This window comes from Oncorhynchus gorbuscha, linkage group LG16, assembly GCF_021184085.1.
Source record: "Oncorhynchus gorbuscha isolate QuinsamMale2020 ecotype Even-year linkage group LG16, OgorEven_v1.0, whole genome shotgun sequence".
Classification (NCBI taxonomy): Eukaryota; Metazoa; Chordata; class Actinopteri; order Salmoniformes; family Salmonidae; genus Oncorhynchus; species Oncorhynchus gorbuscha.
Window position 1 is genome coordinate 30679271 of NC_060188.1, and position 24588 is coordinate 30703858.

Here is a 24588-nt window from a genome sequence, read left to right on the forward strand (position 1 = left end):
GTTAAATGCGGTGGATTGTGTTTTCAGTTTTGGGCGAATGCCGCCATCCATCCACAGTTTCTGGTTAGGGTAGGTCTTAATAGTCACAGTGGGTACAACATCTCCAATGCACTTCCTTATAAACTCACTCACCGAGTCAGCATATAGATCAATGTTATTCTCTGCGGCTACCCAGGAACATTTCCCAGTCCGTGTGATCAAAACAATCTTGAAGCGTGGATTCCGTTTGGTCAGAACCAGCATTCAATGGTTCTAGTCACGGGTACATCCTGTTTGAGTTTCTGACTATAAGACGGTAGGAGCAAGATGGAGTCGTGGTTGGGTTTGTCAAATGGAGGGCCTTGTATGCATCACGGAAGTTAGAGTTGCAGTGATCGAGTGTATTGCCTTCACGAGTGCTGCAATCAGTATGCTGATATAATTTTGGTAGCCTTGTTCTCAAATTTGCTTTGTTAAAATCCCCAGCTACAATAAATGCAGCCTCGGGATATATGGTTTCCAGTTTACATAGAGTCCAGTGAAGTTCCTTGAGGGCCGTCGTGGTGTCTGCTTGAGGGGGTATATACACAACTATAACGATAACTGATGAGAATTCTCTTGGGAGGTAATATGGCTTTGATTGTAAGGAATTCTAGGTCGGGTGAGCAGAAGGACTTGAGTTCCTGTATGTTGTTATGATTACACCATGAGTGGTTAATCATGAAGAATACGCCCCCGCCCTTCTTCTTCCTAGAGAGGTGTTTATCTCTGTCGGGACGACACATGAAGATGTCCAGTGGCTGAACTGACTCCGACTATGTATTCAGAGAGAGCCATGTTTCCGTGAAACAGAGAATGTTACAATCTCTGATGTCTCTCTGGAAGGCAACCCTTTCTCTAATTTCGTCTACCTTGTTGTCAAGAGACTGGGCATTGGCGAGTAGTATACTCGGAAGCGGTGGGCGGTGTGCACGCCTACAGAGCCTGACCAGGAGGCCGCTCCGTCTGCCTCTTCTGCGGCGATGTTGTTTTGGGTCGGCTTCTGGGATTAGATAATAATAATAGATCCACTGTCCTGGGTGGTGGTCTGAACAAAGGATCCGCCCTTGGGAAAGTCGTATTCCTGGTCGTAATGTTGGTAAGTTGATGTCGCTCTTATATCCAATAGTGTCCAATAGTTCTTCCCGACTGTATGTAATAACACTTAAGATTTTCTGGGCTAACAATGTAAGAAATAATACATTTAAAAAAATACAGCATAGTTTCCTAAAGACTCGAAGCGAGGCGACCATCTTTGTCGGCGCCATCTTGATTCCTGTTCGCATCTCTGTTCCTACTTGACTGCATTTAGTTGAAATCTAACATGAATCTGCCTCACATGCCTAAAACCAGACTAGAACAGAAATACATATTCTGTCTTCTTACACTTACAGTGCATTGGCCCTGTGATAGACTAGTGTCCTGTCCAAGGGGTGTACTTGTACATTAAGATGCCTCATGCTATATAAACAGCCAAGGCTCATGCAAGGCTACTTACTTACTTACACTAATATGGCAATTAAATATTGCAATTAAATGAACAGTGCCATACCATAGCCCACGCACTATTATGCAAAGCTGTAGTGAGTGTCAATATGGAATAGACAGAACCATTTCAAACCACAGAACTGCAGGTGGGATTAATCTTATTTTATTTGGCTTTGAACGACCTTAATAATCAGTAGTGAAATATGAATATTTATTTCACGGTATGTTAAGACCAATTGTTAGATATGGTTTAATAATAATAATAATATATGCCATTTAGCAGACGCTTTTACAATTTAAGAGAGGAATAATGTCAAATCACCTGAAATAAAATGCAGACCAAACACACCATAGTAATTTCAGACGTGTGCCATCTGCCTCTTTCTCCCCCTCTCCCTCCTTTGTCCCTAACTGGAGAAAAAAACGCATGCTTATTCTCAAGTGGTCTGGTTGCTAAGCAACTCCAGGAGCTAACCTCAACCCTGCCTTGTGGTGAAGACTTCCTTAACAAAATGTATGACACAATGCAATGCTTTCTGGCAACACTCTGTATGCAACATGTAAACCATTGCTTTGCAAAATATCAGAATGTGTTTCTAGGTGGCTCAATCTTCTAATAAATATACCAGACCTAGGGTGAAATTTGTCAAGTACTGTTACATAACACACTTGAGGTGTGCTTGATTTAGCTTGGAATTTGCACTTTGGGGACTATTCCATTGGTTACGGAAACAGGTTAAGGAAACAAATGATATCCCACTCACTGTAAGTGTAGTCTAGTTACACATAATTACACAATTGTAACCAATTACTGCCATCTATGGTTGGTTTAGTATGGAGGAGTGTTAGATCAGTCAGTCTGCCAGAGTAGAAGGCCAGACCTATAGATGTGTACAGGTCACTAACAGTGGCAAGCACAGTGCTTCCCTTGCTATACCCCACCCACAGGTTTTAGGGCAAGAAGGGTATTGCCACTCCAGATCCCTCTAAGCAGGTCTTCCAGTAATTCTTATGATATAATGATATATGCCATTTAGCAGACACTTTTATCCAAAGCGACTTACAGTCATGTGTGCATACATTCTACGTATGGGTGGTCCCGGGGATCAAACCCACTACCCTGGCGTTACAAGCGCCATGCTCTACCAACTGAGCTACAGAAGGACCACATAATTATTGGTAAATTGACACTAAACCAGGCCGAGAGGAATGGAAATTCAAATATATTAGATTAGGTGAGACTTTGTTTTAACGTGAGAAAATAACAAAAGGTCATTGGTAAAAATTGTGTCTGTCACCTATTACATAGGGCAGAAGGCTACTTAACAAGGTAGGTCTCCCATTGTGCCATTCGTTTGGGTTAGCATTATAAAAGCCCTGCAATTTGTTCATATCAGCTAAACTAGTTTTAATATCATCATCTAACACTATTTTATCAATAGAGGAGGCTGGTGGGAGGAGCTGTAGGAGGACGGGCTCGTTGTAATGGTTGGAATTGAATAAATGGAAAGGGGTCAAACACATCAATCCATTAAAATGAGCCCGTCCTCCTATAGGTCCTCCTACCAGCCTCCGCTGAGATCAGTGTAGGCCTACACACAAACCCCTTTAACTCCATGCATTCTAGTGCAGAACGCTCAGGAAGAAATTTCAGAACAATCGCTGTCTGTACTCTGGCGCCCTCCTCCCCTTCAGGCCGCCTAGCGACAACTACTCTTCTCTGTCGGGTGGCCACTGAGTGACTGCAGCTGGAGAGACAATAACTGTCTGCCACACAGGTAAGAGAGAAAGACGCCTTATCTATTTATAGCAAACCCAGTACATTCTGCAAGACATTTCTCCTAGGTGTCTTCGGATTGATTAAGAATTCGAGCAGTTTCCGTTTTTTTTTTCCGGGGCAAAACAAAAGCGCCATTCATGCTTGTCATTTAGCTTTGAGGCACCGAGCGAATCTTTTTTTCCGTTGCCTAGGTCTGGGTGTGAGGAGAAGTTGGGCCTGGGTACTGTCTTGCTTTCGCTAGCTGCTTCATCACAACAGGCACGAGCCCCAAACAAGCCATGTGGACAATTGGATCAAAAGTAGCTCACTTGATTTGTCAATAAATATGCACTTTGTAGTTTGTTATATATTTAGACTTTTAACTTTAGTGATTGAGATATGACAGCTGTCATGATGTGTGAACTGATGCTAAGCTAGCTAATGAATGTAGCCACGGGGTGTAATTTAGTTAGCAAGCTACAAATGAGCTATCGAGCTATCAAAGTAATTAGCTTAGCGTTAACTATCTATCTAGTCAATCATTATGGCCACAGATTTAAACTATGATTTTAAGATGGTAGTGCCCTTCTATTTTGCCTTACTTGAGGCCTGTCTTTACTTTGGATAGCGTGTCTTGCTTGAGATCTGAAACAAGAAATCACACAGTGGCCCTTACAGGATAGTTTTTTTTGCCTGATATAGTATTTCTGCTTTGATCCATGTACAGACCGTAGCAAACGTTTTATAGCTACATCAACACTTGTGTGTCAGTTCGATTTTGTTGTGCATCTGGATCCTATGAAATTGGATTTTCGCAGCGGTGCTTTCCGCGGACAATGGTGCTGATGTTGGCTGGTGGCTACACCTTATCATCGGGCCATTTATGGTCAGTGGCTTGCCTGACTGTAGTTACTTGTTGTCCACTATAGACAACCAAAAGTAGACTGTCAAATTAATGTTATTTCACCTGCTTATTACTAATTAGCTAACTGTTAATTATTCATATGTTAGGAATGCTTTGTAATGGTTTGGTCTGCCACACCTCCCTTTCCAGGGATGCATGCGATCCCAATGACTGCCATTTCAACTTTGTAATCAAGTAGTAGGCCGGGTATTTAAAAACAAAAATCCATTTTGTTAGGAAATGTAAACGTCTTCATCTTGCCTCAAAGTCCAATCTAATTTGCGAGGAGATGCATTCCGCGAGCCCTTGCCATGTGCTGCTTTGTCTGAAACAAATCGATTCACTGTCGAATCGATTAACTGTTGTTCATACTATTTCGATATTATTCAGCACCCTTGTCATTTTCATGTTGCGGTCTATTCTTGTCAAATTGGGCCATAAGATGATGGCGTTTTTTGGTCGGGGCTTTTTCTGTTGCGGACACACCTCTTTCTCGCTCTGCCCTCCGCAATTTGTCATTGTGCTGTGAGTGGCAGTGAGAGATGAGCATGCATGGTTTCGCTACTTGCCGGTAGGTCTGTACAATTTGTTAGATGAATCAACACTCTCCATTATCCCTCGACTATTTTTGCTCGAGGTCAAAAATCACAGACAAAGTCTATTGCAAAGGAATATCGAAGGAGGGACAAAGGCTTTCCTCTCTCCTATCCAATTCCTCCTCCACGCCCATCTTGGTAAATGTATCCCCGAGAATGCTGTAAGAATTGCTCTTCCCTGATCGCATACATTGGACATCTGTAGAAATGACTTATTGTCCTGTTTGAGGAGCTCTTCGAGAACTAGACCTAATTTTCATTCTCATTGTATTGGGATATAGCCTAATTTAAGAAAATTAGGAAAATGGCTTATTCCTAGCCATACTTTTAAGGTTTTTGTTGGTACAAAAAATGGTGACAAATGGCCCTCTGCTGTCTGACAAACGTTTAGTTTTCAAATATTCCATGCATAATTTGATTGGACTGCCCAATTAGGGAGCTCTGTAAAACATGTCTAAAGCCTAATTGGATGAGCTGGTCTGAAGGCTACATGCTACTGCAGTGTAGTATGATATTCATACAACATACTATGATTCAATTATGCCCCTAAATTATGGCGGTAATTTGTTGTTCTGTGTTCTCTGCAGGGAATTTACATCTGCACTCATCCGTTTTGACCTCACTGAATGGGATCAGAGGCAGGGACCATAATTCAGTTAAGACTAGTTCTACAACATAACCCCAGTAACAGTGCTTGTAGGATACATTTTCAAGTTAAAGACTAAACTAAATTGGCAGTCACCTAACTCTTTATAAACAAGATGCACAAAACTAGAGTGCCTCATTGTGATTGGATGACGAAAAAGAGATCCTAGCCAACACTAATTGCCATTGGTCCAATATTTAGCCAAAGCACTCCTTACTTTCTGCACTTCGGGGGTTCACTATGAATCGAAGAGTTGACGTGGAGACCCATGCTGAGTGCATCAGCGTAGCCTAGTGTACGCTGCTGCTGGAGCCCAGCTGTAGGGAATAGGGCGCCATTTGGGATCTCTGTCTGCCCTGCCTCAAGCAGCTGTACACATGCCTATGTGCGGTCATCAGCAGTCCATGCCAGCAGATGTCTCTCACACTCAACAGCTGGCCAGATGAACAGGACATGGCTTGTTAACGTAACATGAGCGTTCGCACCAGTGAAATAAACCCTCAAACACGCCCGTCCATTATTCTTAAAGAACATTGGATGACCAGTGTTACCAAGTATGTCATTGTTGACAACTCTTACTAGCGTAATCTCCGTTGTTTGCAATTTGATTGCATGATAAAGCGGTCTGCGCCCTTGCGCTCTCTCTCTCTCTCTTTGCACTTTGTTATATGATGTATAGGATTAGTATCCCACGTTGCTGCAATTTTCCCTCGGGGACATTCGCAGTACAGGATACAGGGTGAATGCCAGGCATTCTTTGAGGGCCACTCTCGCTGATTCTCTGCGCCGCGAGCCTCTGACAACTTGGCATATAAATGCAGTATTACTTTAAGGTGCTCTGCTATAAACAAACTGGAAAAGCAGGTCCGCCCTTATTTATGCAGTCATTGGATTCACCTAATGTTTGAGAAAGAATAGGCTACGTGCATTTTGGGCCCACATTTAATGTGGAATATGAAAACCTATCAATGATATTGACTGGAATACTTGAGGATACCTTTTAGCCTAATTAATGAATTCTTCCATCCAGACTTCCCCTAACATCTCATGCAGATAGGAGATCTCCAGAGCAAATGCTAAGTCTGGTCCTGGCTCTCTGTCAGATCTCAAGGACACTTATACTCTACTGTTGCACAGGAGGTTGGTGGCACCTTCATTTGGGAGGACAGGCTCGTTGTAATGACCGCTGCGGAATAAGTGGAATGGTGTCAACCGCATTCCATTCGCTCCATTCCAGCCATTGTAATGAGCCGTCCTCCCCTCAGCAGCCTCCACTGTACTGTAGTGTGCTGTGGTGTAAGGGTGGTGCAGGTAGCAAGGTCACTGAGCCACAGCACTGCGGAGACGGACAGAGCCCAGATGAACTTCCTTTGGTTTGGCGGGCTCTCTACTAATCTGGGATTATCTTGGGCTCGTTGTCATGCTGATTCTTTGAGTGGTGGTTAGACTCTGCCTGTAGGGATGTTAGGCTGCCAAGCCTATTTTCTCTTAGTTGTTTTGAGTGAAAAATACTGAACTAGGCCTAATGTTACTCGACGGTATTCATTCTCCACCACCACTCGTCCTGTTTGTGTATTGAGGAGATTAACATTTTAACAGTAGGACCTAACACACCCATGGGTCCCGATTCAGCACTGGGCAGGAACACAGTCAATGTTTCTCATGTGTTTTTTTAAACCTTGAGACTGGCTGGTTCTCAAGAGGAGTGGTAGCCTAATGCTGCACGCATGAGCGGTTTGTAGGTCCATTTGCACTGGTCCTCGGAGAGCTTCTTTGACATCTGTTTCCAACAGATACTGAGGTTCCCAGAGGAAGCCGGCAGCACCAGCTCTCTCTCTCTCTCTCTCTCACTTCCCTCTCTCTCTCTCTCTCTCTCTCTCTCTCTCTCTCTCTCTCTCTCTCTCTCTCTCTCTCTCTCTCTCTCTCTCTCTCTCTCTCTCTCTCTCTCTCTCTCTCTCTTTCACTTCCCCCTTCTCTCTCTCTCTCACACCCCCTTCTCTCTCTCGCTCTCTCGCTCGCTCTTTCTCGCTCATCTCGCGTCATGCTGGACAGAGCACCGCGCTGTAGAGAGCTGCCTATAGATAGCCTGCTCTGCCCTGGCCAGGCCTCTGAGGCAACCGGTGCTTTCCCTGCTTCCACCGACACGCCTGCTGTGTGAGACCAATGTTCATGGTCCACATGGATGCCGTTAGAGACCGAGAGGGGGAGAAAAGGGAGCGAGAGCGTGGTGAAGCCCTGCCTTTATCCCATCCATTCCTAATAGCGGGGACCGACTGTGGAAATGAGGTCATATCCACTGACCGAGGAGGGGGCGGGCAGGACTCATGGAATGGGTGACCCTCTGTCAGTAAAGACCAACACCTACAGATCACACGCGCACGCATCCCCATAACCCACTGGCCAAAACCTCAACTATAAACATAAACAACTCTATGATCTTACTCTTACGAGCTAATTTGAGCCGATTCATGGTTACTCTCAGCCTTAAGTCGGATGTATTAACAGCATCATCTAGCCCTGCTCTGTTCGCAGCACGGTAGCAGTGTTTCTTACCAGCCCAAGACCCAGAGACATGTTGACTGTGTAACGGAGAGGTTGCTTGTTCTAGAAGTGATCTATCTGTAGCAGACTCCACGCCTGTCGCGGACTGGCCAGCTAAATATGATTTAGCCTGGGCTTAAACGTGCAGACATGTCACTGTGTGTTTATTGGTCAACATGCTGAGTAGAAGATTCAGACCCAGCGAGCAAAACTGGCTACAATGGTATCATTACAGTGACGTTATAATGCCGCAGTTACAACCAGCTTTGCCCGCTGGGGAGTGGTTAGAGACTCTGGCATTGTGAGGGTGTCCTAGACCTAACGGTAGAGTGTGTGTCCAGGGCATCTTGGCTGCTATATTTTGGTGACGGGGGTGATGACTACCTTGAAATAGACGGTTCGCTTTGAGTCTATGAATATCAATGGACTCGCTGGAGCCATCCGTTTATTTACAGTTGAAGTTTATAGACACTTAGGTTGGCGTCACTAAGTGTAATTCACTGTATGACAATTCCAGTGGGAATTGAGTTGACTGTGCTTTTTTAAACAGCTTGGAAAATTCCTGAAAATGATGTCATGGCTTTAGAAGCTTCCGATAGGCTAATTGATATAATTTGAGTCAATTGGAGGTGTACCTTTGGATGTATTTCAAGGCCTACCTTCAAACTCAGTGCCTCTTTGCTTGACATCATGGGAAAACCAAAAGAAATCAGCCAAGATCTCAGAAAAAAATTGTCAGAAAAGGACCTTGTGAAGATGCTGGAGGAAACAGGTATAAAAGTATCTATATCCACAGTAAAACGAGTCCTATATTGACATAACCGGAAAGGCTGCTCAGCAAGGAAGAAGTCATTGCTCCAAAACCGCCATAAATTAGCCTGACTATGGTTTGCAACTGCACATGGGGACAAAGATCGTACTTTTTGGAGAAATGTCCTCTGGTCTGATGAAACAAAAATAGAACTGTCGTTATGTTTGAAGGTAAACGAGGGAGGTTTGCAAGCCCGAAGAACACCATCCCAACTGTGAAGCACGGGGGTAGCAGCATCATGTTGTGGGGGTGCTTTGCTGCAGGAGGAACTGGTGCACTTCACAAAATAGATGGCATCATGAGGAAATAAAATTATGTGTGTATATTGAAGCAACATCTCAAGACATCAGTTAAAGCTTGGCCGCAAATGTGTCTTCCAATTGGGCAATGACACCAAGCATACTTCCAAAGTTGTGGAAAAATGGCTTAAGGACAACAAAGTCAAGGTATTGGAGTGGCCATGCCAAATCCCTGACCTTAATCCTAAAGAAATGTTGTGGGCAGAACTGAAAAAACGTGTGCGAGCAAGGAGGCCTACAAACCTGACTCAGTTACACCAGCTCTGTCATGAGGAATGGGCCAAACTTCACCCAACGTATTGTGGGAATCTCGTGGAAGGCTACCCAAAATGATGACCCAAGTTAAACCATTTATAGGCAATGTTACCAAATAATAATTGAGTGTATGTAAACTTTTGACCCACTGGGAATGTGATGAAAGAAATAAAAGCTGAAAAAAATAATTTTCTCTACTATTAGTCTGACATTTCACATTCTTAAAATAAAGTGGTGATCCTAACTGACCTAAGACAGAGAATTTGACTGGGATTAAATGTCAGGAATTGTGAAAAACAGAGTTTCAATGTATTTGGCTAAGGCGTATGTAAACTTCCGACTTCAACTGTATATCCACAGTAAAAACGAATCCTATATTGACAACCTGAAAGACCGCTCCGCAAGGAAGAAGCCACTTGCTCCAAAACCGCCATAAAAAAAAGCCAGACTATGGTTTGCAACTGCACATTGGGACAAAGATCATACTTTTTGGAGAAATGTCCTCTGGTCTGATGAAACAAAAATAGAACTGTTTGGCCATAATGACCATCGTCAACCGTGAAGCACGGGGGTGGCAGCATCATGTTTTTGGGGTGCTTTGCTGCAGGAAGGACTGGTGCACTTCACTGACCTGAACACTGGGAAGAAGAGCACTGCTTTACCCTCAATGTGGCATCAGAGGATGGTGCGTCTTTTTAATCTTGCAATGAAATTGCCGAGCCGGAACGAACTACGCCATTTGTACTTTCAACACTTGAGTGCCTCGGAAGATATCTTTGGAAGCTTTCCCACTTCCGTTGTTCACACTACCAGGATCTACTTCGTTTAGCTTGTTCCTGGCATCCGAGAGTGTTTGTAGTGAAGTCAATGTTGGGGCCCCGCATGCTGGAGATCTAAAGTGAAGGGGGGGTCTGAAGGTGTGTCCTAGAGGACACCGGTGATGACTGACAATGTCTTTTCCCTGACCCCCTGAGCCGAGGGAGTGTATAGAGCCAGGCCTAGTAGCAGGGATGAATGTTGAGAAACCATGTCAGTCAGTCAGCTGGTGGGGACGTGATCAGCATGACTGGAATGTCCTCTCCTCTCAGCACTGCTCATAAATAAATACCATTTACATTACATTTACATTTAAGTCATTTAGCAGACGCTCTTATCCAGAGCGACTTACAAATTGGTGCATTCACCTAATGACATCCAGTGGGACAGTCACTTAACAATAGTGCATCTAAAACTTAGGGGGGGTGGGGTGAGAGGGATTACTTAAGCTATCCTAGGTATTCCTTAAAGAGGTGGGGTTTCAGGTGTCTCCGGAAGGTGGTGATTGACTCCGCTGTCCTGGCGTCTTTGGCTTCTGTCACCACAGTGAAGAACACGAGGGCTCACAGATTAAGACACTGTCCCTTGTTGAAGACGCAAGACCTAACCTACTTTTGGGTTTGCATGTCATCGTCCCCTCCTGAATCTTTGAAAAGAATACTCTGACTAAATTAGTATTGTGCTGGATGGTGGGCACTCTGTGTAGGGTCAGTAGCTCTGAGTTCATGGGGTATTTTTAGGCCTACCGACCCTACGCAGCAGGTCTGTTGCCTAGCCCTAAGTTAAAGGGGTAGTCCACCAAAAATGACACATTGGTTTCCTTACCCTGTAAGCAGTCTATGGACAAGGTATAACAGCAAATCCATGCTTTGGTTTAGTTTCCCGAGCATGGTTTCCAAATGCTAACGTTTTAGCATATGTGGCACAAATCCCATTCAAGTCATGGTACCGATATTAGCATTTTTCGCGCATCTACAGCATGTTCCATAGACTGCTTACAGGGTTGTAGTGGGGTAATATTTGATAGATGCATATTATATTTACCTCACATGAGTCTCATAATAAGACCAAGCAATTAGCCTATTAAAATGTTTATCTGACTCCATAAAATGTAGTTAAACAATGTGCAGTCAAGTATTATGTGTTTAGCTGACTAAGATCAAGGACTGGTCATGAGGAGCGAATATCAAAGCAAGTATTTTTTTATAACTTTGTAAAATGAATGGCTTCACATCTAAGGCATAAGGCTTAAGGTACAAGGCAATACTGACATTAACAAAGCATCATTCTAGGCTTGTACACTGAGTGCATAAAACATTAAGGACAGCTTCTATTTCCATGACAGACTGACCAGGTGAAAGCTATTATTCATGTCACTTGTTAAATCCACTTCAATCATTGTAGATGAAGGGGAGGAGATGGGTTAAAGGATTTTTAAGCCTTGACAATTGAGGCATGGATTGTGTATGTGTGCCATGCAGAGGGTGAATGGGCAAGACAGAATATTTAAGTGCCTTTGAACGGGTTAGGGTAGTAGGTGCCAGGCGCACTGGTTTGTGTCAAGAACTGCAACGCTGCTGGGTTTTTCATGCTCAACAGTTTCCTGGGGGGGGGGGGGGTCAAGAATGGTCCACCACCCAAAGGACATTCAACCAACTTGACACAACTGTGAGAAGCGTTGGAGTCAACATGGGCCAGCATGTAGACACCTTGTAGAGTCCATGCCCTGAATAATTGAGGCTGTTCTGAGGGCAAAATCCACCGTCCTCATGATCCCCAAACGATACCGGCTTCTCGTCGAGTCAGGATAAAGCCTGCCAGAGTTGCACAAATGGCATCAACATTTTCAAATGGGCATCTGAAAATAGAGCCACGGTTGGGGGATTTTGGTCCGATCACCAGAAACCTTGTTTGAACATGACCTTCTTTCTTGTAATTACAAGAGAAGAATGTAAATGTAAATGTAAGATTAGGCTATGGTTTCCTCTTTGGGGAGAAATCGATGCAAGGCTTTTGTGAACTAAACTGTGTAACGCTGTGGGGTAATTTCAGAACAGAACTGTTTTACATGTAACCGGTCCGTTTTAACCTTAGCCTAGCAGCTTCGCCCTCTCGACCATCCCAGGAGGGCAGGCGTCCAGTGCTGAGTCACGTCACAGCTACAGTACAAGATAGCCCTGGCTGGAGCCACAACAGTGACAATGTTAAGAGCGGGACACTCCGCAGGAGGACCCCGGGAGAGGGCATGGTGGATGCGTTGGGCTGTAGCCTTTCTGGGATCTTGTTTCTGGTCTTTTCTGGGACAGTGAAAGCAGGAAACCCCCAGTTCACCACATCCGAAAGAAACACCCCACTGTTCCCACACGAGGCCCATTCTTCTGACTCTCCTGTCTTTCTCATAGGGATTAGACTGAACCGGCTGTTTTTGTCAAAACGTTCCTTGTCATTCTGTGCGTCCCAAATGGGACCATATTCCCTACAGGCACGACTTTGGGCCCTGGTCAAGAATAGTGCACTGTATAGGGAATAGGGTCCCATTTGAGACATTATGTGGATCTGCATGGATGGGCAGCGAACACTCCGGGCCGCAGACTACAACCGTTTTCCCTCTCTCCCGTTTCCTCTTTTAAAATTCTGTGGTGGACTTCTCTTAGTCGACACGTTCTGCTTCACTCTGTTGTCACGCAGAGGAGAAAGGGACTGTTGAGGAAGTGGAAAGGTACCCTACTTTCAACGCAGTCCGGCCTGGAGCCGCTTATTTCAAGCGCTGTCTGTGGCAACAGTTCATGCAGTATTCGCTAATCGGGATCAACAGTAGTCTTGCAAGAGTGTAGTGGGTTTGGGGTTACGTAAAGGGAGAGAACGGTTTGTTTTGAAAGGGCTTTGCTTAATGAAACCCCGATCGGATCATTAAGATCATCTCATATGGAACCCCCCCCCCCCAGAAACAGCTAAATATTCTCCTATATGGCATGTGTTATGCTCAACTCACCCACGTACTTGCCTCTGGCCTAATTTCACATGGATATACATGATATGCTGAAACCGATTCAAGTGGAAAACTGAAGACTGCGTCTAGCCTAATCTGAGATGAAAAGGCCTAGGCTATTGAGATTTAAAAAAATCTACATTGGAAACGACACCAGAGGAGAAATGTCTCTATTTAATCTTTAAGATGTCTCTATTTCACCATTGTATCTGCCATCTGACATTGGGGATGTAGGCGAGAATGAGGCTGAGTATTAGAAGACTGGGGATGGTTCCTCCATTTCTTCAGTCTCCTTTGGATTCTGCTGTATCATGCCGCTGCACTGGGCTGGGCGTGTGTGTCCCTGTATGAGCATGCGCCAGCTTTCTTTCCGCAAGGACCAGAGGCTTTGCAGGCGCGCCTGCCTTATCCTTCCCTCCCTTTCGCCTCTCCCCCTCTCTCTTCCGCTCTCCTCTCTCGCTCTCCTCTCTCTTTCTCTCTCGCTCTCCTCTCTCTTTCTCCTCTCTCTCTCTCGCTCTCCTCTCTCTTTCCCTCTCTCCTTTCTCTCCTCTCTTTCCCTCTCTCCTTTAACCTATCCTCTCTCTTTCCCTCTCTCCTTTAAGCTCTCCTCTCTCTTTCCCTCTCTCCTTTAAGCTCTCCTCTCTCTTTCCCTCTCGCCCTCCTCTCTCTTTCCCTCTCTCCTTTAACCTATCCTCTCTCTTTCCCTCTCTCCTTTAACCTCTCCTCTCTCTTTCCCTCTCTCCTTTAACCTTTCCTCTCTTTTTCCCTCTCTCCTTTAACCTTTCCTCTCTCTTTCCCTCTCTCCTTTAACCTTTCCTCTCTCTTCCCTCTCTCCTTTAACCTTTCCTCTCTCCTTTAACCTTTCCTCTCTCTTTCCCTCTCTCCTTTAACCTCTCCTCTCTCTTTCCCTCTCCTTTAACGTCTCCTCTCTCTTTCCCTCTCTCCTTTAACCTTTCCTCTCTCCTTTAACCTTTCCTCTCTCTTTCCCTCTCTCCTTTAACCCATCCTCCTCTCTCTTTCCCTCTCTCTTTTCCCTCTCTCCTTTAACCTCTCCTCTCTCTTTCCTCTCTCTCCTTTAACCTTTCCTCTTCCCTCTCTTTTAACCTTTCCTCTCTCTTTCCCTCTTCCTTTAACCTCTCCTCTCTTTCCCTCTCTCCTTTAACCTCTCCTCTCTCTTCCCTCTCTCCTTTAACCTTTCATCCTCTTTCTCTTTCCCATCCTCTCTCTTTCTTCTCTCCTTTAACCTTTCCTCTCTCTTTCCTCTCTCCTTTAACCCATCCTCTCTCTCTCTCTCCTTTAACCCATCCTCTCTCCTTCCTTTAACCCATCCTCTCTCTTTCTCTCTCTCCTTTAACCTATCCTCTCTCTTTCCCTCTCTCCTTTAACCCATCCTCTCTCTTTCTCTCTCTCCTTTAACCTTTCCTCTCTCTTTCCCTCTCTCCTTTAACCCATCCTCTCTTTCTCTCTTCCTTTAACCCATCCTCTCTTTCCCTCTCCCTTTAACCTATCCTCTCTCTTTCCTCTCTCCTTTAACCTTTCCTCTCTCTTTCCCTCTCTCCTTTAACCCATCCTCTCTCTTTCCCTCTCTCCTTTAACCTATCCTCTCTCTTTCCCTCTCTCCTTTAACCTTTCCTCTCTCTTTCCCTCTCTCCTTTAACCTTTCCTCTCTCTTTCCCTCTCTCCTTTAACCTCTCCTCTCTCTTTCCCTCTCTCCTTTAACCTCCTCTCTCTTTCCCTCTCTCCTTTAACCCATCCTCTCTCTTTCTCTCTCTCCTTTAACCCATCCTCCTCTCTCTTTTTCTCTCTCCTTTAACCCATCCTCTTTCCCTCCTTTAACCTATCCTCTCTCTTTCCCTCTCTCCTTTAACCTCTCCTCTCTCTTTTTCTCTCTCCTTTAACCTTTCCTCTCTCTTTCCCTCTCTCCTTTAACCCATCCTCTCTCTTTCTCTCTCTCCTTTAACCCATCCTCTCTCTTTTTCTCTCTCCTTTAACCCATCCTCTCTCCCTCTCTTTAACCTTTCCTCTCTCTTTCCCTCTCTCCTTTAACCCTCCTCTCTCTTTTTCTCTCTCCTTTAACCTTTCCTCTCTCTTTCCCTCTCTCCTTTAACCCATCCTCTCTCTTTCTCTCTCTCCTTTAACCCATCCTCTCTCTTTTTCCCTCTCTCCTTTAACCCATCCTCTCTCTTTCTCTCTCTCCTTTAACCTATCCTCTCTCTTTCCCTCTCTCCTTTAACCCATCCTCTCTCTTTCTCTCTCTCCTTTAACCCATCCTCTCTCTTTCCCTCTCTCCTTTAACCTCTCCTCTCTCTTTCTCTCTCCTTTAACCTCTCCTCTCTTTTCCCTCTCTCCTTTAACCTCTCCCTCTCTTTCCCTCTCTCCTTTAACCTCTCCTCTCTCTCTCTCCTTTAACCTTTCCTCTCTCTTTCCCTCTCTCCTTTAACCCATCCTCTCTCTTTCTCCTCTCCTTTAACCCATCCTCTCTCTCCTTTAACCCATCCTCTCTCTTTCCCTCTCTCCTTTAACCCATCCTCTCTCTTTCCCTCTCCTTTAACCTATCCTCTCTTTCCCTCTCTTTAACCTCTCCTCTCCTCTCTTTAACCTTTCCTCTCTCTTTCCCTCCTCCTTTAACCCATCCTCTCTCTTTCTCTCTCTCCTTTAACCCATCCTCTCTCTTTTTCTCTCTCCTTTAACCCATCCTCTCTCTTTCCCTCTCTCCTTTAACCTATCCTCTCTCTTTCCCTCTCTCCTTTAACATCTCCTCTCTCTTTTTCTCTCTCCTTTAACCTTTCCTCTCTCTCCTTTAACCCATCCTCTCTCTTTCCCTCTCTCCTTTACCCATCCTCTCTCTTTCCCTCTCTCCTTTAACCCATCCTCTCTCTTCCTCTCCTTTAACCCATCCTCTCTCTTTCCTCTCTTTAACCCATCCTTTAACCCATCCTCTCTCTTTCCCTCTCTCCTTTAACCTCTCCTCTCTCTTTCCCTCTCTCCTTTAACCTCTCCTCTCTCTTTCCCTCTCTCCTTTAACCTCTCCTCTCTCTTTCCCTCTCTCCTTTAACCTCTCCTCTCTCTTTTCCCTTTCCTTCTCCCAACAGTCTCCTTCCCCTTGTCCCTTCCCACTCCAGCAGTCTCTCTCTCTCTCTCTCTCTCTCTCTCTCTCTCTCTCTCTCTCTCTCTCTCTCTCTCTCTCTCTCTCTCTCCTCCGTCAGTGTCGTCTCTTCTGTCACTCCCATTCCCACGCCATCTTTTTTGTTTTGTTTCTCCCCTCGCCCTTTACCGCCCCCTCCACCTCCCTCAGACGCTTTCCTTCTCTCCCAGTTCTGTTCTCTCCATCGTTGAGCTATGCTAAATCCCACACTGCGTACTTTGTCCTTGCTGTGTTCTATCTGCTGCTCTAATACTTTCTCCCTCTAGCCTTCTCATTCCTTTCTTACGGCAAGGCAGTGGGGTAAGGGCTGGGTCGTCTCTGATGCCTCCCTCTCTCTCTCTCTCTCTCTCTCTCTCTCTCTCTCTCTCTCTCTCTCTCTCTCTCTCCCTCAGACTTTCCCCCCCCTCTCTCATTCTCTCTGCTTGCTGCAGCGACTGCTGATGAATATTAAAGAGGAGAGAAAGAGAGAGAGGCTTCCTTTGGACGCTGCCTTGCTTTCTCTGAGTGCAGCGCTGCTCTAGCTCCACCCACTAGCCCCTTCCCTGGCTGTCGGCTGATATATAGTTATGTGTGTTTTGTTAGAGAGAAGTCCTATTCAGCGAGTAGCTCTCCAGGCTGACAGAGCTCCAAATCAACTCAGCCCCTTCTGACATTTTATTCCTCCCACTCCCGCCTTTTAAAACTGCAATATGTAACTTTCTGGGCAACCTGACCAAATTCACAAAGAAATGTGAGTTGTAGATCAGCAATTCTCATTGAAAGCAAGTCTAAGACGCATAGATCCGTTCAATATGCACTATTTCTATGCTTGCCGTTCTTAAGTTTCATTTTTGCGTCTTTTACTTTTGATTTTGTACACCAGCTGAAAATACAATATTTTAGATTGTACAATAAATCAGAATATTTTTGGTCACATAAACAGAGATAAAACAGTGATACTATCAAGAGTGGTGTGCGGGTTTCTTCTATTTTCTTGTTTTATTCAACTGTTACCGTGCGCCTGCAAAAAAAGAGCTCAGATGTGCGAGTGCCTTTTGAATTTTGTTACATAGAATGAAATTCGGCAAACTTTTTTGCAAATGTTTTTTTTTGTGAATTTTGCAAACAGGCGATTTCTGAATATTGCACCTTTTTTAAGTGTTACACAAAGAGGATCCACAGAGGAGATGACAGGGAGGGAGAAGACATGGGACGGGGTACTGGGGAGGTTTTAGGTGATAGTCGGTAACAAAAAGCTCTGAGATTGAACCACTTTTAAGCTATGTCCTAGACAAATAGAGACATTGGTTAACATGGCCGGGTGGGAAACAAAGATCCGGACTAACAAATCAACAGTATATAAACAGGGTGTAGCCATCAATTTTCTCCACAATTAGCCATGTTCCTTAAACGAAAATGGGGATGAATCGTTTCCCCCCCCCCCCCCACAAATTTAAATCACAGTGCAGCCACTGATGTGAGACAAGTGTGTGTTCATTCTAATAATAATAATATAATATATGCCATTTAGCAGACGCTTTTATCCAAAGCGACTTACAGTCATGTGTGCACATTCTACGTATGGGTGGTCCCGGGAATCAAACCCACTACCCTGGCGTTACAAGTTCCATGCTCTACCAACTGAGCTACAGAAGGACCATTCTGTTGCGCATAGAAAATCCTAGCCATTGATGATTGGCCCTGCTTTACACAGTGTGTATGTGTGTGTGTGTTGGCCTGGCATTATTTTATTTAACTAGACATGTCAGTTACAAACAAATTCTTATTTACAATGACGGCCTAGGAACAGTAGGTTAACTGCCTTGTTCAGGGACAGAACGACAGATCTTTACCTTGTCAGCTCGGGGATTCGATCTAGCAACCTTTCGGGTTACTGGCCCAACGCTCCAACCACTAGTCTACCTGCCGCCCTGTTAGAGGGTGAGTGCGGGACAATGATTAGGTGTAAAACGCCTGTGAGACGCCCAACAGAGGATTAACATCTGGCATTTCAGATCAAAAATCATATCTCCAATTTGGTCTCCTCTCTCCCTCCCTTCTGCTTTTTGGTTAAATGCCTCCTTTCTGACTACCTCTCCAACAAGCCGATAAGTGGGGCCCTGGGCCCTCCTCTTTAGTAGCTGAGTGAGCCTATTCGCATTTAGCATGTCTTTCCCTGTACCTCTTTGTTCGAGCCCTAAGGTAGACCAACTGCAGTGGATTGACAGTGCATAAGGAGGTCTGTGGTTCTGGTACACGTCGGGCTGTGATGCTCTTTGTAAGTCTTCTTTGTCTCTCTCTCTCACAGAAGCGCTCTCTCTTTCTCTCTCTGTCTTTCTCTCTCTCTCTTTCTCTCTCTGTCTTTCTCTCTCTCTCTCTCTCTCTCTCTCTCTCTCTCTCTCTCTCTCTCTCTCTCCAGCAATCAACCCACAAAGAGAATCAGAACACAGCTGCCAGACCAGTCGCAGGCCAATACAAATTACAGGGTGGGCTTTGCCAGAACATGGTTTCAGCCCTTCTCCCTCGCCCAGTACGCCCATCCCCCGACCTCTGTCGCTGGGAGAAATGAAATGATGTCTAAAGATCGCTGCAGTCCGGTCATTGATTGCTAAATGCTGTGTGTTCAGAGGACTAGACCCTCCTGATTTTTATGTTTTTCCTACTAGGCATTGAGACTAACTTTGCCAATACTTATATCTTAAACTATTTATCCGGGACATAGGCTAGCTAACAGTTGCCAAGTGCTCAGATCTCACAGTGGCCAGATCTCAACCTGTCTATGTCTATTTAGAGTGAGGTCCTATAATAAAAAACATTATTTTGCCAGAACAGTGGTGTTTCACCTGCTGTAAATTAGATTTTAGAGACGGCCAAATATAGAAAGCTATGCCCTTGACTGGTTGGCACGCCTTAGAAAGAACTGTTAGGCACCGAGTCCAAAGCAGGTGCTGATTTGTGTTGTCAGCAAACTGAAAAACGGTCGTCTGTGCAGTATCGCTAAATGACACAGTTCTACAGTCTTGTAAGTTAGTCCAGAAAATATACGCACGCAAGATGACCCCGAGCACAACAGAAAGCAACCACCCGCTTAATAAGAAACACAACAACTCGCCCACAATAACACCAGCCAAACCTCTGGACGTAAGGAACCAGAAACAGGATATGCCTGGCAGGTTGTCACGCACTGAGCTGCTGCCGTGTGTATTTTGAGAGGAACTCTCTCTTCCCCTTTGACAAGACAGCAGGAAATCCCCCCGGCCCCCCGCATTAATATGACCCTATGATTGGCGCATCTGATCTTGTCGTCTCTATGAGCTGCAGTGCACAGCTTGTTTCTGCAGGAGGAGGAGGAGCCCGTGAGTGTTGTGTCGTCTTTCAGCTGCTGTTTCCGCAAGAGTAGGAGAGGGGAGCGCTCATGGTTGACCAGTGTTTAACTTGGCCACTTCATCATCTCGCTTCATAACAAATAGAAGCATGCTCACATTACAGCACACCGTCCCATACTTGTAGCTCAATATCACGACAAATCGCGATTGAGCCTGTAGAGTAGCTCAAAAGGTTCGAATAGCCTAGTTGTTGTCTCGCTACACTCACCATTGAGGTGACCGCTTTGCTCGGGGCCTCGAAGCGGGGGAAGAACAGGCTAGGTCAAGCTGCATTGAGACGTTAGGCCTACATTGCGTTGACATGTCCTTTGGTGCCACGTTAGAAATGATGGATCTTTAGGGCCACCTAGCAAAAGCCTCAAGAAACAAAGAAACCTGTCCTTTCAAATCATGATCACTGAGAAAGGGCGTCAGAGTCTAGGCAAATGTTTCTGGAGTTTCATCTTCCCCCCCCCTAGCCCGCCAGTCTGTTGTTGCACCACGTCCGTCTGCGTTAGCAAAGTCCTTTTGATTACATAAAGCTTCTATGAGACAAAAGAAAAAGTCCTGATCGTCCCTATCGGTCCCTATGAGGGGGCGACTTGGAAATCGCAGCGTTGCAGCCCGTTGGTGTGACAATGGCCATAGGAGTTGGCAAGACTGCAGCACAAACAGATCCGGGATCAGGCTCGGGCTGCCTGGGATGAGTGGGCAAATCCGTTGCTGTTCTTGTGCGAAGGGTCTGGGTTGGTGACTAAGACCTTTTGGGGTGAAAAAACACTGCACTATAAACCTGGGGGAGATTTCAACAGTGTGCTGGTATTTGTCTTTCTTTAGCTCAGCAGCCATATCCCTGTCTGTGGGGAACAAGCATGTGTGCTGGGTGTCGATTTGGAATCGTTGTCAATGACTTCTCTGTCACCTTCACCCTTTTCCATTGTAGCCCGTTACTGAGATCCCATCAACTGTGGTTGGTTCTTGCACACCTCTGCTCCTCTGACCCCCTTTTAAGTAAGCCAACAACCAAGCAATTCTTAGAATCCTCTCAGTTCAATCCAGGTTCCATGCGGTCTGAAAAATGTGACACGGCACCATCTCATTTCTCAAGGCATTATTCAAATTCAGTCCGTTATCTATTTCCACCTGCCAAAGTAGTCTCATGTGGATTGCATCAAAACGAAGTAGAGCATTAACTCTGTGTTTTTTCTTCTTCTGTCTGTCTCCTCTCCTCCCTCCCAGCCTGAACTCGTTTCACCATGGATCAGCATCAGGACCTCACCTCGAGCCTGGATGGCCACGCCGCCGTGCAATTCAACTCCGGGGAGACCATGGCCTCGGCTGCCCTGGCCAACATGACACTGAAAGAACCCCAGAACCAGCAGGAGGTCAAGAAGCCTAACGGGATGCCAGACGCACACATGGGACCCGGGGGCATGGAAGGTCAGTGATGGACTAGGTCACCAGGACTGTAGATTCCTGACAGCAGAGGGTGGTTATGGAAAAGAGGGCATCAGATACACGTTCTGGGGAAAACAGTGTCACGGTTTCTCCGAATCTGGTCAATCTGTTTCTTGTCGGCCTTAATAGTAAAAATGCAGACCGTGGCGATCTGTTGCATCCAGGCAGAAGTAAAGGATGTTATTGTTTTCCTGCATTACCCTTCCTTAGATTGCATGGTTAAATAACCCTACAGACATCAGTGTGTGCGTGTGCTTACGGTAATCCAGGCGTTTTGGGTCGGTCCCCTCAGACAGACACTCTATAGTGTGTTATACAGACCCAATTCTCTCTTCCAGAGAACAGGATTGAGACTAATAATCCTGACAGGCCACAAGAGCAGGGAGACGGACGCATACGCTGGTAATGTAAACACGCTTTGGTTTTGAGTGTCGTCTACAGAGGGTCTTCAAGGGACACGACGAGAGTCTGGCAATTGTTCTACGCCCCCAGCGTCCGCTGAACTCGTGGATGCCATTTGCGTGTCTCTGCGTGCAGTATGAAGGAAGTTAGAGGTAGCCAATGCTAGCGATTGTTAGCGCAATGACTGGAAGCCTGCAGGTACAGTAGAGTACACCTGAATCTCCCAATATCCATATAACGTACAGAGCTTTGCCAAGTTCTATCGGGTGACATGTCCCAGCTTCTTAGGTTGTGATTACTGTACTGTAGGCGATAGTATTCCAGTGACCATATGAAGCCTAGATATTACATGATATAGCCAGAGTGTGTCTAGAAAATAATGGAAGAGATATTCAATCGAGGATGTTGCTTTACGTTCTCAAATCTGGTATTTTGTCTTCATGTAGAATACTTTGTCTTTAGGGAGCAGAAGAGCATTACTACTGCTCTTATTGTACAGCTTAAACTGCACTACTGAAGAACAAAATGAACAACTTCTAAAGCAAGGCATCTTGTGTTTTGAGTTGGAAATGTAGGCCACACTGGGACTGGGGGCTGTTCTTTTTTCCCCAAAAGTATTTTCCACTATACTTCTTAAACTGCCTCGCTGCGTCCTCAATATGTTCACCAACCACCTACCTCCTGCCCGTTTTTGATTCATTTTTTCCCCCTCTCTCACAAAGGAATAATCTTGCCTCTGTCTCTCGTAGAAGATTTGCTGGAGCTGTCACCTGACCTGAAATCACAGTCTCCAGCACCAGTGTCAGAGGTCTCGGTGTCTAACAGCGCCCTCTCGGGTATGGCCGCTCCTGACCTCCGACCCTTTTATTTCTAATAGGGGGCTGTGTGAGCTGCAGGGTTGGGCTCAATTCCATTTTGATGAGTGTTCATTCAGGAAATGTTTCAGGAATTGATTCATGAATCTTGAGAGACTTCATGAACAAATCATAAATTGATCATGAATAGATTATTAGGACATGGAATGGAGTCCACCTCTGGTTGTGATTGTGCCTCTTATTTGTGGCTTCAAAAGCAATTTGCTCATTGGTTCTTTTGGCCTCTGCCTCTTCGCGAATCATCATTCAGCTTCTTGTCACAACTACCTCAACATGCATTTGTTTTCGCTTCTTGCTTCACAGCTGCCTGCTTCACTTTTCATATATACCCCTGAGTGCCTTTGTATCCCCCTAAATGATGTGCTTTTCCTCCGTTTTCCTCTCTTCTCTTCATCCAGTTTTCAGTTTACGTAATCACCATCTACATCAACCAATGCTTCTTTTAAAATAGTTGTCGCTCTCGCTCTCTCTCGCTCTCTCTCGCTCTCTCTCTCTCTCTCTCTCTCTCTCTCTCTCTCTCTCTCTCTCTCTCTCTCTCTCTCTCTCTCTCTCTCTCTCTCTCTCTCTCTCTCTCTCTCTCTCTCTCTCTCTCTCTCTTCTACAGACAAAGGTCAGTTCTTCTGAGGGCGTCTGCCTTTCCTTCCTAATGCATTTTTAATGAAATCTCTTGTCAGGATTTAAAGATGATTCTGCTGCTCCCCTGCTGCTGGACTCTCAACAATCCGTGATATTTCCTGCTTCTGTTCAGAAATGGCATGTTTTTATTCTGAATTCTTATACCAGAACAGAACTCAGAAGCATGGCATAATCATTCATAGTAAAAAACATGCCATTTCTGAACAGAAGCAGGAAATATCACGGATTGCAGACGCCTTTCTTGTTGTTGAGGCTTTTCAGAACACTTTTTATTCACACAGCCAGATCGTAGCATCAGGCATCGGGCCTAGAATTGTGGCTCTTGTGTTCGTGATTGTCAGCATCCTTACTGTTAGCATGAAGTTTTAGGCTGTTGTCACGATAAAGACCGTGGACGTAAGCTTCCTGTATTTAGACAATTGCCCCGGCCGGCGGTCAGTAAGTTAAGAACCCTTGTGGTTTTGTATCCGATAACACCGTTGTATAAGTGGCACTCTGCAGTAACATGCTCTCTCCCAGTCACGGCCAACAGGGGGGATTCTGGGCTAATGGGTCAATATGGTCACCACTTAACTGGTGCTGTGGCCTTGGTCAGCACGGTGGCGCCATGGCAACAGAAGGCCGAACCCCCACGTCCCTATAGAGCCATAGCTAGTCACCCCGGAGCACCCCGGCTCGTAGGAATTGATGTCATGGACTTCATTCATCTTCACACTCGGTTCTTTTACCATAGGGACGTGATGATCATGGGGTTCATAATGCTTCGTATAGTTGCGTCCGTGGTGTTATAGCCCGTTTTTACCTACTTACTCACTCAGTGACTCCAGGTCTCTCAACTGTCAGTGGGCCTTTATTCAACAATGATTTATGGTATTGCCAGAAGGACAAAAGGCACTTTGGCGGTTGTGTTCTCAACGGTAGCCCACAGCTATAGATACCACAGTGTCTACTCTGCTGTGCACTACAGACGAGCTTTGGCTCTAACCTCTGTCCATGAAAACATGAAAGATAGAGCAATTTCCATGAATAGAACTACGTGCGTAATGTAATTAGTTCACTTCCTCCAAACCTTCATTGAACCACTGGCATGAGCAATATACCGCAGGACAAGAGAACAAGGCTAGATATCTAGATTTAGGCCTACATTGTAGGGCCTCATGTTCCTTTCACTGAGTCTATTGTATGTCTGCTACCAGCAATAGTCCGTACGTTACACTTGTCAATACAGGATAGCCAACTGTAATACAAGGACCATGGTGCATGTGTCTGGTGCTTTAGTCCCTAACTGGGGTTCAGTGACTCTGACTGCCCTATTAGCTGTAGTCAAAATCATTTATAGCCACTTAGATGATGCTGAGCTTGTAGACTGAGAACTGTTAATAGTTGACATGGAGGAATCATCAAGCTTTCCTGAAATCGGAATTTGCGGATAAGCGTTTCTTATTAACGTCTATGCTAACCCCCCCCCCCCTCACCCCAGAAAATGTTAGGTACAATGCCTTCAGAAAGTATTCTTACCCCTTGACTTACCCCATGTCATGTTATATTTTTTGTTGTTGACATTTTTCCAAATTGATTGAGAATAAAATCCCCAAGTATCTTATTT

General features: G+C 45.3%; 1 protein-coding gene across 12 annotated transcripts in view; it reads left to right on the forward strand.

Moving 5' to 3' along the window:
* Nucleotides 1–3143: 3143 nt before the first annotated feature.
* Nucleotides 3144–24588, forward strand: part of maptb (microtubule-associated protein tau b) — a 45141-nt gene continuing 23696 nt past the window's right edge. For 6 of the 12 annotated variants that reach the window (XM_046304957.1, XM_046304959.1, XM_046304961.1 and 3 more), the window contains exons 1-3: nucleotides 3144–3284; nucleotides 20851–21051; nucleotides 22221–22307. In XM_046304957.1, the coding sequence (XP_046160913.1) occupies nucleotides 20868–21051; nucleotides 22221–22307 (271 nt within the window). In that variant the 5' untranslated portion in view covers nucleotides 3144–3284; nucleotides 20851–20867. The remainder of the gene's footprint in view (nucleotides 3285–20850; nucleotides 21052–22220; nucleotides 22308–24588) is intronic. The other 6 variants (XM_046304958.1, XM_046304963.1, XM_046304960.1 and 3 more) reach the window with 1 other exon arrangement.